The 14,405-nt window shown below is 43.2% G+C and overlaps 1 protein-coding gene across 4 annotated transcripts in view; it reads left to right on the top strand.

Moving 5' to 3' along the window:
- Window positions 1-14,405, top strand: part of vta1 (vesicle (multivesicular body) trafficking 1) — a 49,137-nt gene that overhangs the window by 16,114 nt on the left and 18,618 nt on the right. For all 4 annotated transcript variants that reach the window (XM_019254704.2, XM_010750761.3, XM_010750762.3 and 1 more), the window contains exons 3-5: window positions 3,520-3,647; window positions 7,323-7,398; window positions 12,119-12,233. In XM_019254704.2, the coding sequence (XP_019110249.1) occupies window positions 3,520-3,647; window positions 7,323-7,398; window positions 12,119-12,233 (319 nt within the window). The remainder of the gene's footprint in view (window positions 1-3,519; window positions 3,648-7,322; window positions 7,399-12,118; window positions 12,234-14,405) is intronic.

Below are 14,405 nucleotides of genomic sequence, written 5' to 3' on the forward strand. Positions count from 1 at the left end.
TCTGTCAGGTATTACCAAAGCTCATGGCTGTAGTTGAGTGTTGGAAAGCAGACTGACCGGTAAATCTAATGCTTCCGGTACCTGCACCGGTTGCCACTTTAACACGGTGGACTTGTTTGCGTATCATAATGATCCTGGAAGCTGTGTTGTCAGGGGAAACAGTTCCCGGTGAAAAATTGGTCCAAGACGAGACGACAAATCAAGAGGAAATCTACTCTAATGCAGCGACGAGCAAGCTACCTCACCCAGATTATGGATTCATCCCATACAGAAGTGAAACTTGGAGCAAGGGGTGGTTGGACTTATGCCCTTGTGGATCCCAAAGGACTGTCCTATTTGGGGGTCCACTATTTGAAGGCTGGACGTCAGGGTAAATGTGTCTTCAAGTGGCACCCCAACAAGAAGCCCAAACAGTCTCAGCTGGGTTTCTTTTCAACATTCTGGATGTGTGAACTCGTAACTCTTTCTCTAAAGTTGAAACTCATGTGCTTGAATCTTTGTCAGTCCTCATTTTTTCAGTTGTTACTCAAAGCTCATGACTGTAGGTGATAGTTGGAAAGTAGTCTGACCCTATAGAAGGGAAACTTTGAGTACCGGATGGCTGGGCTTTTGTCCATGTGGTCTAGTTTGGCTTTGGCATGGGTGTTGGGCCCTCCATTTGGACGCCGAGGTAAATGTGCGTTTGCCAATCGGCAGCAATCAACGAATCCACAATCCTTTGGTCGTGCCGTGTCCATTTTTCTGTCCAATGAGACACAAGACACATTTGTATATCACGTTGTCGACACACAATAAAAGCTTCCAGAGGTTCTGTTGACAGCAGTAGTTCCACCACACCTGATTATTTATTCTGGACATTTCTTCACTGTCTCGATGGAGACAGGACGACAGTTTGCTGTAAAACATTTCTTCTCAGAGCAGTGTTCTGAAGCATGGGGATACCCTGAGGTTTTATTTTAGTACGCTCTACTTCTTTATGAACTGTTGCTGGTAGTTGTGACTCATTTCTACAGCGTGAGTGAGTCAAGACACAAACCACAGCAGCTTTTCATTTCTCTTTCCCTGATGACCTGGCTCGTACATACGATACATGTTGGACTCATTAATTCTATTTTCCACCGTCATCGCCGGCTCAACTCTCTGAGGCTTCGCTCTCGCTGGGATGGTGGAAAATCGCTTGGTTAAAAAAAAATCAGTTTAAACAAGGTGGAGGGTGGGAAAAATCACACAGCAGCTACCAGTCAGATGCTGCTAAATTTAGAGGTTACAGTCTAAAAATACATTAACATGTTCTTTTAATTGCCTCTCCATGAATGCATGCCGTTACGTTTGAGATATCTGATGAAAAATGTGTGAGAACTTTTCATACTTTAAATGAACAAATAGCTGTTTGTGAAGATGTACTCTTGTTTTGGCATACCTGCTGCTAATGCAGATTGTCTTTATTAATCAGCCAGCAGGCACTAACTGCCTCACTGTCAGACACTTTGCAGAGTCTCTGCTGTGATTCATGCTGTTAATTACTTATATAACTCATAATTACTTAAAAGCAGCTGTTATGTTTGCTTTTCAGATCAGTGCAGTAACTTCAGCAAAGACAGAGCTCGTCATTCAACATTCAAACACGACTGAAGCCTGAAAGTCTTGATGTTGTCCACCCTTTGTTTCATTTAAACAACCACAGATTTACATCCCATAGAGACACTGCTCTACCCATCTACTCATGCTGTGAAATTAGTTTTCTGCTCTGATGAATATTTTTATCTAACCTGCATGATTTGAACACAAACTCCAGCCTGACCACATCAAATCACCCAAAAAACAGAGAGCGTCGATATATCTGTGCAGATAAAAGCTCTCTTAGCTTTAATAAACAAAATAAACTCACAAAAAGTCACCAGAGGAGCTCATAACATTAGATTAAAGAGTCTGGGACCATTCTGAGATATCAGACAAACATCATGATACAGCCAGAGCTTTATGATTTTCTTATATTTACTTTGAAACAAGTATTTTGATGACCTGTGTCCTCCACACCCTGGAGCACCTTTCAGAAAACCCTCCACCAGTCCACCTCAACTCTGGTCATGCCCACCATGATCCGGGTTCTGCTCGAGGTCCCTCCAAGTGTTTGTTCATGGTGGGAAGTGTTGAGTCTCTGTAAATAATAAATGATAGAGAGTACAGTCTAAACCTGCTCCGTATGGAAAGTGTCATGAGATAAAATAAGAATAGAATCAAAGGAGTCGTTCTCTAACAATAAATATTCCTAAGTAGAAATGTTGAAAAGAAGTGCATGACGTCCTTTTTGTGATGGTGAACACCCATAAATATATTTAATCAGATGTTGTAGGTTCTGTTGTAATCGTAGTTCACGCTTCATGATTTTTCACGTTTTCAAAGTTTCTTCGAGTCACTTTGAAAGTTTGTTCAACATCAGAGCAAGTGAGTCTCCTTTGATCCCAGATTCTTTCTATTCCCTGACCAGTTGTCCTTCCTCGCTCCTGCACTCAGCCCAGTGGTTTTACATTCCTCTGTATCACACACACACACACACACACACACACACACACACACACACACACACACACAGATTGATTAAGTCAGTGAACAGTGTATCTATTCAGGCTTTCAGGGTCCACCTGCTGGAGGGAAGCAGCGTGTTTGCTTTAGTGGTTTTACAAGAAACCTGAAGCCTGCTGGACCCTGAGAGGGAGAGGGAGGAGAGGAGGTATTGAGTAATGGAGAGATAGTAGAGGGGGGGATATAGGTAGAAGAGAGAGGGATGAGAGGGAGAGATAGGGAAGTGGGGGAAGAGAGGGAGGGTTAGGGAGAGTAAGAGAGGTGATTGAGTAGAGAGGGTAGGGAGAGGGAGGGGGGTGGAGAGAGGGAGGAGGGGGAGGATGAACTGAGAGAGAGGGAGGAGATGGTGAGAGAGGAGAGGAGAGGAGAGGATGAGAGAGGGAGGGAGAGGAGAGAGGATATAGAGAGGTGGAGGAGAGGGATAGCTTGATTATCTTTGAATATAAGCTGATCGTTGTAGTTCATTATTGAGATTGAATAGATACCGAGGATTGATTGGATGTAGAGTGAGTATAGAGTTATTTCTTTATTTATTTTATAAGTGAGTATCTATGTAGGGATGTCTAGGGAGTATATTTATTGATGGAGGGATAGGAGGAGAGTAGTATTATATCGTCGCTTATTTGTTTTTTTAATAATCTTGAGAAGGAGTTTTTTTGCCTATATGGAGCTATAGTAGTTAGATGGATTATATAGCGGTGGTGGTTTTATTTATTTTTTTTTTTTTTTTCCTCTCCTCCCTGCATTCTTTCACACACTTTTTTTTGTTTTTTTTGTTTGTTGGTGTGGTGTGTTTTGTTTTGTTTGTTTTTTTTTTTGTGTGTGTCTCTCTAATCTCCAGTCTTCTCCATGGACTGTGCTGACCTTTCACAATAAAAGTCTGAGATCCCCACGGTCTTTTACTTTGTAGGCTTCATGTGTGCGCTTGTTTTGCAGATGAAGAAGGAGCTCGGTGACAACGACTCCATCAATCAGGAGGTGGTCGGCAACGCCCACATCGAGAACTACGCCTTAAAGATGTTTCTGTACGCCGACAACGAGGACAGAGCGGGACGCTTCCACAAGTAAGAGCTCCTCCACGTCTCATCCAATCAGAGCAGATCACCTCCTCCAGACCAGCTATATCCTCTCCTCTCCTCTCCTCTCCTCTCCTCTCCTCTCCTCTCCTCTCTCCTCCTCTCCTCTCCTCTCCTCTCTCCTTGGTCCTCCCATCCTCATCTCCTTTCTTTTTTCGCTGTCATGCTGCACACACACACACACACAGTCTGTCTCTTAGCAACAGTGAGTCTGTAAATCCTCTGACTTCGTGAACGTGTGTTTCCGTGTGTTCATTGGGAGACTTGGAGGTCAGAGGTCAACAGTCTTGTTTAAAACAGGACATCGCCACAAGTCCCGTTTTCTTCGGCTTCTCCGTTATCGGGTCGTGGTAGCAGCAGGTTCTGCTCCTCCTGGACGATCCCAGGCCAGACAGTTATTATTTTTATGTATTTCAATTTTCTGTGCAGAATTTATTTTGGTTAAATGCCGTATCTGTACCGTATCCCAACTGGTACAATAAAACATTAGTTGAGGAATATAACGTGCATTTTTTTATTCAGTATATGAGCAACATTTAGCTTTATGTTAAAGACACCGTGAGAATGAAAAAAGGCGCTTATCAGTTAATCGTTAATCGCTCGATAAGGTCAATCAACTAACGATTAATGAATTAATCGATAATTTGCACCCCTAGTTCCCACTAAAAGTGAATGGAAGTATTAACACTGTAATGCCTTATATGTTTGAGATGTATGCATCTGGAGCTGGCCCGTCAAATTTTAAAAGTCAATGTGGCCCCTGAGCCACAAAGTTTGCCCACCCCTGTTGTGGGGTCTTATCGGGAGGGAAGAGTGACTCACAGGTCCTGATGAATCACGTGGAAATGAGCTGCAGCACTTTGCCCGGAAAAGGGGAAACCGGGCTTGGGCACAGCCCAAAAGACCTACGCGGTACCTCCACCCTGTTGACCTTGTTGACGGGACCTGTGCTAATTCCTGGCATCGCAGACCTGACCAGAAATGTCACCAACCGATGCCTGAAGTGTCGTCACGCTGAGTCTGAGAGCGTCACGTCAGCCTGACCCTGAATGTTTGCGATGCTCCCGGTGTTTTCCCAAACAGTCGAGGGGAAAAAACACACCAGAACTACTCAAAATAAATTAGAAGAACTGCCAGGTTCAGACAACTTCAGGGTCAGCGGGTCAAAGATTTGGCATCATGAGCTGGTGTGTATGGAGGTCAGGAAACCCCCTGGGTGTGTGTGTTTGAGATGAACGGTGTGATAAAACTGATGTGAGGAGTCTTTTTAATGCTTAAACAACATTTTTTTAATTCATTATCAGCACTTCCTTTTCCACAGAAAGTTCAAATTCTCTAGAAAGAGGTGCAAACATTAAAACAAAAGCGGGAAGAGTCTCATTATTTTACCTTATGAAAAAAATCAGCTTAGACACAAACTTCATCTTGAGGTTTAAAAATACTGCTTTGTATATATAAGATATGATTTATACGAGTGTTTGCAGTCATTAATGATCCCTGAGCGAGCGCTGACAGATGATTTCATGTTTGAAGAGAGATAAACCAGATTCAAGCAGCTAATTGGACAAGTTGAAATTCCTCTGGAGGATTTATGAGTTATATAAAAAATGTCCTCCCTTCCTCATTCCTTTTTGGCCACTAATCATTTTGAACATGATATGTGGAGTTTTTTAAGAGGACAGGAAATATCTGGAAATTAAATGAGACCTCACAGAAGAAAGAAGAGTTTCTAATCTGAACGTATTTGATTTGTTGCCCTCAGTTTCAGAGTGTAATCTCACTGTGGTAACTATGTTCAGCTGTACTCGAGTATTTTTACTAACAGCCAATCATCAACCAGGTCACCAGCAGCAGCTAATATTACTGACTAGTCCAACAGCAGTCAGCCCAGCTCGGCGTCTGTCTTTCAGCCTCCTTCTTCTTCTTCGACTTAGTGCCCGGAGCCCAAAGTTACATAGTGAGAGAACAGACGTACGAATGACAGAGACACCGTTCACCTGATCACAGGTCAGTGTGGATCACCTGATCACAGGTCAGTGTGGGTCACCTGATCACAGGTCAGTGTGGATCAACAGGAGGTAACTGTAAGGTAGGGACTTTGTCTGCAGTCGTGTTTTCCATGTTGCAGCTGAAGCCTCGTCCCGACTGACAGAAACCTGCTGAACATCGTGCACACATGTTTCTTCTCCGCTGCCTATTCCTCTCCTGAACTCTTGAAATGACACATTAAAGTTTCTTTGGGGATAAACAGGGAACCACAACAGGAAAATGAGTTTCCCTCCCTGTCAGTAAGCGTGAGCAGCGTGTGGACGATGAATGGATGCAGGCGTCAGGTTCTCTGGACTTGTTTGCGGTGTAAATAAGCGCTCAGAAGCTCTCTGTTTCCAGCAGGTATATTAAGAAGGATCGGGTCGGTTTTACTGTTCGGCTGAAGGGGAAAACAAACAGCCTGCGGTTTTATGAGGAGCAGTGGTCTGAGCTAACAGGACTCTGTGGTGTGTTATGGTACAAAACACACACAAATAAAAACAGGTACACACATGCTTGAATACTTCTACATGTATGTAAATACGCTTTGGCACACTCGTCATGTTGAGGTGAATGTTTATGGGAAGCTTCCTCCAACATGTCGAGGCCACCGCTCAGGAGCTCACATGCTGAGCTACAAGGAGCCCATTCATATGACTTACCTTAAGAGTGTGTGTGTGTGTGTGTGTGTGTGTGTGTGTGTGTGTGTGTGTGTGTGTGTGTGTGTGTGGTGGGAAACCCCTGACCGAGTGCTGGTAAATTCGGGCGGTGGCTGCTGAGTTTTTCTACTTTAAACTGAGGAAACTCGAGACACCACAACTCCAAAATTTAAACACTAACTACACACAGCTGTTGTTCTATCGGAGAAATGGGAAAGAAGTCAGTGTAATATTTGTACCACATTCTGGTCCGTCGTAGACCACATTCTGGTCTGTCGTAGACCACATTCTGGTCCGTCGTAGACCACATTCTGGTCCGTCGTAGACCTCACTCTGGTCCGTCGTAGACCTCACTCTGGTCCGTCGTAGAACTCACTCTGGTCCGTCGTAGACCTCACTCTGGTCCGTCGTAGACCTCACTCTGGTCCGTCGTAGAACACATTCTGGTCTGTCGTAGACCACATTCTGGTCCGTCGTAAACCACATTCTGGTCCGTTGTAGACCTCACTCTGGTCCGTCGTAGACCACATTCTGGTCCGTCGTAGACCACATTCTGGTCCGTCGTAGACCACATTCTGGTCCGTCATAGACCTCATTCTGGTCCGTCGTAGACCACATTCTGGTCCGTCGTAGACCTCATTCTGGTCTGTCATAGACCACATTCTGGTCTGTCATAGACCACATTCTGTGGCTAGTAAACAAGAATAACTTGTCATGGATCAGTTTTCGTTGTGTCAGATATGGAGGGACTTGTTGCAGATATTGATTGTCATGGTCTGCTCAGCGTGTTCAAACATTCACACTTCAAATGAAGCCTTCAGGTTCTGTTGTAGTCCTTGAATCAGCAGCAGGTCTTCAGTTTCTGTGGGCTGTGTCAGTTTGGTATTTCACTTTTGGAAACCTCTGCAAACACTGAAGTAATCTTTGTGTCTGTTTGTTTCTCCTCCCCCATCCCTTCTTTCTTTCCTTCCTCCAGGAACATGATCAAGTCTTTCTACTCAGCCAGTCTGCTGCTGGATGTCTTGTCTGTGTTCGGCGAGCTGTCAGAGGAGGTAAGATTAAAAACACTGTCGGGAGTCACAAGTTTAATCTCCACAAACTCTGTTTAGTGATGATATCCAAGCAACAAGAACAGGTTACTGTGAGTCGTCTGGAGGAGGCAGGAGGTTCGATCGACTCGGCTTCATTTTGTCATTTTAAACGCTGAGAAGAGAAAACATTCATCGTGCTAACAGCTGCTGTCAGAGACTGATGAATGACACATTATTCAGATCTGTTCACAGAGCTGTAGTACATCTTTTCATGGAGATAATGTGGCCATAAATGAAATACACCAACATTAAATGTCAATGTTTATTGAGTGTTCTGCATAGCCTTGACGTGTTTCTAATGTTACACCAACGTTTACTTCACCTAGATAGTCTTCCACTGACCTGTGGTGAGTCTGTCATGACAAACTTTGTTCAGATCCAAAGAACTTTATTTTAGATTCTGGTGGAGTTACAAAAGTTTGTCTGAAACAACACATTACATTACATTCAAATGATTCAAACCAATCCAACATATCATATCTACAATACAGTCCAATATAATTTGTGTATCCGTGTCGGACCTTTTCCATAATGTTGTCAGGCGTTAAAAAAACGAGCACTTTTAGTGGATGCAACAAGAGCCAACAAGGATTATGCTGCAGTCGGTATCGAAGCTGCCAGCTGAGGCGATGTACTGGACCAATGCCAAAACTTTTTGTACTTAAAACAAATGAACGGGCTCAGGGTCACGCTCAGCGTACTGTAACTGATACTACTTAACAAATGCCTGGATGGGAAGAACATTCCTCATTTGTAGAAACTGTCCGACGACGTGGAATCAAAGCTACTTATTTGGAAATAAAACAGGAAAGTTTCATCATTAAATGTTTGGTCTGCAGCACAGACACACACACACACACACACACACACACACACACACACCCATTCATCTCCATATGAACGTGTGACACACAGCAGATCTTTCTCCACATTGTGTCCAAGTCACCCAGAAGCCATTAAAACATCAACAGGACACTTGCGCTCATACAGTTAGCTGCTGCACTCACAGTGAGGCCTAATGGACATGCACACACACACACACACACACACACACACACACACACAGTCCACCATCAGACAATGAGTCCTCAGAGTGGCCGGTGGTGAGTGCTCTGCAGACAGACAGTCAGGAGTGATTGAGTTTCAGGCAGTAAAAAGAGGTTTTCAGCAGCTTCCCAGTCGAGCTGAGTGGAGTCAGTGATCAGGCGAGTTGGCACAGTGTTGTGTAACACCCTTATTCCCAGGCACAGCCTTCCTTCTGGAGGCTGCGGTGAGAAGAGAGGAGTAGAAACCAGGTTCAAACCTCCCAGTGTTGGACAGAATTCAGCCTACTGAAGTTTCCTGTGTAGCTGCCCCTGACCTCCCTGACAAACCTTTCTAATATCCTCTTAATCCATGTGTTATCAATACTACCCCCGTTCTCAAACGTTCAGATATTTTTTACACTTCACTGATTGAAACAGCTATACAACAATCATCAAACTTTTTTGGGCCTTTAAGTTTTAAGTAAGGATCTCAGAGAGGGCTTATGTGAGTGGCCTGGTATCTTCAGAAACGTTGTTCAAATCCTTGATGAGCCTTAATGACAAAAGCAGGACCACTTCTAGCTGTGAAGCTGTGAAAGATTCCACTTCATGCGAACGTTCTCTGACTGCCAACTCGCCAACATTTGTTTTCCGCTTCAGCTTCATTAAAGTGTCTCAAACTAAAGGATGAGAAGATGATTGTGTCGGTTAACAGCTTCTCTCTGATGCACTTTAACAAGCTACCAGGACTTGTCGAGTGAAGATGCTGCAGCATTTTGGATTCTTTACTTTAAATATGCCGGCTCCTTTGGTAGTTAAAACTCCTCTATGAATGCTAAAAGGAACCGTGCCGTTAAATCCTTTCAGTGGTTCTTAGTAAAACGTTATCAACGCTGTTTCAACACAAAGTCATATCTGCACTGTCATATCACCCAGGCTGTCAGAGCGTTGAATCACTGCAGACAAAGGCAGCGTTTACTATCTTGTCTTTCTGCCCGCAACTGTGATTATCGCTCTGGACCGTGAGTCAGTGAGCCCTGACAGGGCCAGTGTCAGGCGTTTATCGTCTTTTCACACAGCAGAGCAGCTTTTTATGTTTCACTTGACTCATGGCTCTACAGGAGGTTGTAGATAATGTAAAGAGAGACAAAAAAAACATTTCTAAGTAGCTACTCACAACAAGGTGATGATCTGGAGACTTTCACGAATATGCTCCATGATTGTGGGTCAGATGTGACGTCAAGCTGGTAGCATTACAGCTCCACCAAGTTTTATTTGGGGAGTTTCATCTTTTCCGACAGGTTAGACTGAACAGATCATGGAACTATCTTTGCATTCATGGCACCTCTACAAGCTTCCGGACAGGGACCTGCTGAAGCTGAGTGTATTGAACAGCGGCAGTCAAATGAGGTTGTACAGTTGACGTTGCTCCACTCGTCTTATTTTGATTATTTTGACTCATCATTCAGATTTACTGTTGTTGTAGGGTGAGAAAGCAGCTTTGTCCACAAACAGCCTTATCTCTGTGACTCTGCGTCTCAGATACTTTGGTTGTGTGGTTGTTCGCTTTGTTCGCTAGTGTCCTCCATTTGTGTGCCGAACAACAAACTCTGTAGTTTACTGATACAGTAGGCCAGTAGGGCGACAATAGGTCAAAGTGATGAATCAGTCAAAAACTACTTGAAACAGTGTTGTGCTGAACAGTTGAACAGGTGATTACAGATTCAAACTACATTTGAATGAATGTTTGAATTTCTTTAGAAAGTGTGCATGACATACGGTAACAAGAAATTGTAATACAGAGATTAAAAAGCATGTTCGAGGTATTTTAGAAACACATTTAATTTGACCAAATTATACAGATTATACCTGGTGTTCAAACCCAAAATGTCTTTTTAAAATAAGAATGCATAAACCTGGTTACTACTGCACTACTGTGTAGTGGAAGTAGGGTGGGCAATATATCGATATTTTAATGTATATCGATATATTTCGAGTACTGCCTTTGACTTTTGTTCCATATCGTCCAGCCCTAAGTGGCAGCACATTGAGTATATTGGTACTATTACATAAATCTTATTACTTGCTTCACATTAAGTTAATTTATATTAAATTTATGTAATTCAAATGGATGGACATTTTCTCCTGAGTTTTGGCCTAATTTTGAGTGTGGGCCATGGTTGTTTCTTCACTTTTATTTAAAATAAAGTTATGTATTTATTTCTATTAATTGATTTTTATTGATATTTGCAGGAGATAATATTAGTGTCAGTTCTGGACTTAATAAAACCAAAACCTCCCTGTCCTGAGAAGTTTCATGCTTTGTCATTAAATAGCTTCACAGTTTGTCACATTTCTCCTGTTGTGACAGTGATTAACACATTCCTGTCTTTCCATGGCATTGCATGATATCACAAATGTGTGATTAAGGTTAAACAAACGCACCCTTACCTCAGAAAACACCTCAGGACTCCAGCATGCCATTGTCTTTGAGCAGCTGCTGTTGAAAACATGGCACGTATCTGGAAGTAGCAGGAATTTCTCTATTCAGTCTTATCAGTTTCATGGCAGCGTAAATCTGCTGCCTCGCCTCTCTTTCCCTTCTTCGCGCCTTTCAAACATCCTGCCTATTCAACCCATTCTCAAGTAGCCTTACTGTTACTCCTTACCTTTGCCCCTGTTACCTCTTTCCTCTGTCCTATCTACTTATTCTGCTCCTGACGCCTAAACACCATCCTTTTTCAACCCCGGTCTCTAGCAACACCCAACTTTTAATCTCTCAACAGCTGTGCCCTAAAACTGCTTTTAATGACCCAAGAAACAAATTACCCCTGTGATTAGAGCTTTTAGACTGCTGTATGCAGAGTAACACAAGTTAATTTGATGTTCGAACACATGAAACAAGTGACGCAAAGAAAAGCTGTATGCTCAAACTTCAGTTTGCTTGGACTTCAGGTTACTAATGGTGTCATTGACACCTGCCCTGGTATTAACTTCGTTTTAGATCAAAACCACCCATGCTCTCAAGTCATTTTGAGTCCTGGTGTAGCCTGTGCGATTATTGCCCACAGTGCTGCAAGAAATACCAGAATACTCAGTGCAAGAGTTGTTGATGTTGAGTTCAGTAGCAAATATGACAAGAAATAAACTAGAATCAAGCCACCCAAAGTTCTGCCTCTGACTAACCTCTGACATTGAATAATTACCCTACCTTTAATGTACAAACATCTATTGTCCCTTGCCCAAATTATATCTCCATTTTTAAAATCATCATCCACTAATGCTGAACTCTTTCAAACCTTTCTTCTGAAACTACACGCACCTACTAATAACTCTCATCATCTAATACCGTTTCACTTATTTGTATCTCTTATTTGATCACAAAACCCCAAACTTGCACACCATAACTGCCCCTCACCCTCTGAACTTACCCCTTTATGTTAACCCTTAACTATGTCCACCTTAACTTCTGTCTCCAGTTGCTACCAATTAGTGAATTCCTCCCTTTCACAACTCACAACCCTTCGTGTTACCCCTTCCCTTACCGCTCACCAACTATCACCTACATTTTATTACCCCTGCTCCCTGAAAACCGCCTTGCAACACAACTAATAACCCCCTTTTATGTCTCTACACGCTTATTTGACCTCTACCAGAACATCCAGCACAGGAAGTATGCCCGCTGGAAGGCCACCTACATCCACAACTGTCTGAAGAACGGCGAGACGCCTCAGGCTGGACCCATTGGTATGGACGAGGACGAGGAAGCAGGTGGGACACACTGATATGGCACAAACACACACATAGCTGTGCTCTTTAAAGAACACTAAGGCCAACTTCCTTTGTTGACATGGTTTTGTCTAGGTGTGTGTTGGCTCTGTGTTGCATGTCTTATCAGATCAGGAAACCTTGCTGCAGAAACCAGAAACTTTGGGAGAAGTCCAAAGAGTTGATTAGTCGAGTAATGTCTGCAGATTGTTTATGAGAGAGAAGTCTGAACAACTTATTGGTCTTTGCTTGTGTGTCTGAAAACATTAACTCTGCTGGGCCTCCATGTGTGCGTGAGATTGACCTAGTATTTATTTTATTATTCTCCGTTCCCCTTCATATCCAGTACAGATCAAATCTCGAGTGCCTGACCTTTATCACAGTGAAAAGCTCTGGCCTCTCATGCCAGGCTTATACTATAAAACATAACCTTTAGGACAAAGAAAGCACTGGAAAACACCAGTAGATCCTGAGGAGATTGACTGAATGAACAAGACAACAAAATGGCCATTGCAGCCTTTTAAAAGTTCATTGCGTTCTAAGAAAGCATGTGGTGGGAAAAACAGGGCAGGAAACTAACCTTTTTGTTTGGCTGCCACAGGGGATGTTTCTTCCTATAGTTTGCCATTTTAGCAGCCAAGAGATTTGCAAAAGATTAGGACCTCCAAACGATGGGTTTGTTCTCAAGTGGCTGCTCGAGTGGTCCAATTTACCGAACATCCTCAGAGCTTACCAGCAGTTTTCTTTTGGCAGATGGTAATTGAGTTTGATGTCTGTCTTGCAGTCAAGTCCACACTGAAATGATGTTTCTCTTTTCTTTGTCTGACCTTTTTAATCTCTTCACTTTGATTCTGTTTTAATGAAAGTGCACTGCACCCTCATATTTCTACTCATTGTGTGAGGCTTTGTACGTGTCTTCTTTTGATACATTCTCATGGGAGCTTTTACAGGTTGTTTTTTATGCGACTATTGAACTAATGAACCGTTTGTTGACTGAGGCTCCTCTCATTGATTAATGGTTGAATTGAATTGAAGGGTAAACATTAGGAATAAAACACAGAGTCTCCCAGGAGAAGATGTTCTCCCATATTGATTTTCTTTCACAACATGAACTCCAGCTTCTGAGGATGAAGCGGAGATGAAACGAATCAGTTGTAGGGTTCCAGAAATTTACTGGAAACTTACCACCCCTTTGCAGCCCTAATCAGATGAGTTTTAATCTTCGAAACAAGTGAAATCTGAACTGCAGCTCAGTGTTGTTTGCAGAATTCTGCGATTATTCTGATAATTCCACGACTCCAGAGACGAGTAGAGTTTGTACTGGACCACCGGGACCACCCGGCAGCATCTGGACTCATTTTCAGATATTTCACTTGGTATTGCGTCAAACGCCCCTCGGGAAGACGGAGGACGTGAACACCTTTGGGCTCACACATGTTTCACTTCCCCGTTGGGGAAACTCTAAACACACTTTTCATGTCAGTGAACCCGTGTTGACGAATTCCTCGCTAAAATAGAGGCCATCTGCTCGTCCACGCCCACCAAGTCCGCGTTCATGTGGGCGTGTTTGACCCAAACATCGCCGGCTCAGCCATGACATCACCTCAACACACACACACACACACACACACACACACACACACACACACACACACACACACTGTAACGTGTGTGTCTGTGTACAGTTTCCCTCATCACTCCTTCATTGTTTTCTCTCCCAGAGTACATTTGGGTTTCTGTGTCAGTGATGTCAGTCATGACATCATGATACCTTATTCTGTGTGTGTGTGTGTGTGTGTGTGTGTGTGTGTGTGTGTGTGTGTGTGTGTGTGTGTGTGTGTGTGTCAGACAGCACATTCCTGTCCGAGATGATCACTTTAGATTGATAGTTGTTGTTGTTGTTAATGTGTGGACACAACATGGTTGTGGTAGGTGGAGCTTGTTTTTGTGGTTTTCAAAGTGGGGTCAAGGGACCAACAGGGACTCTGAGTGGATTGTAGGGGGTCCACAGAAAAACAAACACAAATAGAGTTTAGGGTTTTAGTTTAGGGTTAAGCGTAACCCTCTAACTTTAACCCATCGTGGATTTCCAGGGAGAATCAAACTGTGGGTCCGATGTGTTTCAGGTCCTCAGGTTTAACAGGTAGCACATCGTAGCTTTGAGGGACGAGACAT

This window comes from Larimichthys crocea, chromosome VI, assembly GCF_000972845.2.
Source record: "Larimichthys crocea isolate SSNF chromosome VI, L_crocea_2.0, whole genome shotgun sequence".
NCBI classification, from domain to species: domain Eukaryota; kingdom Metazoa; phylum Chordata; class Actinopteri; family Sciaenidae; genus Larimichthys; species Larimichthys crocea.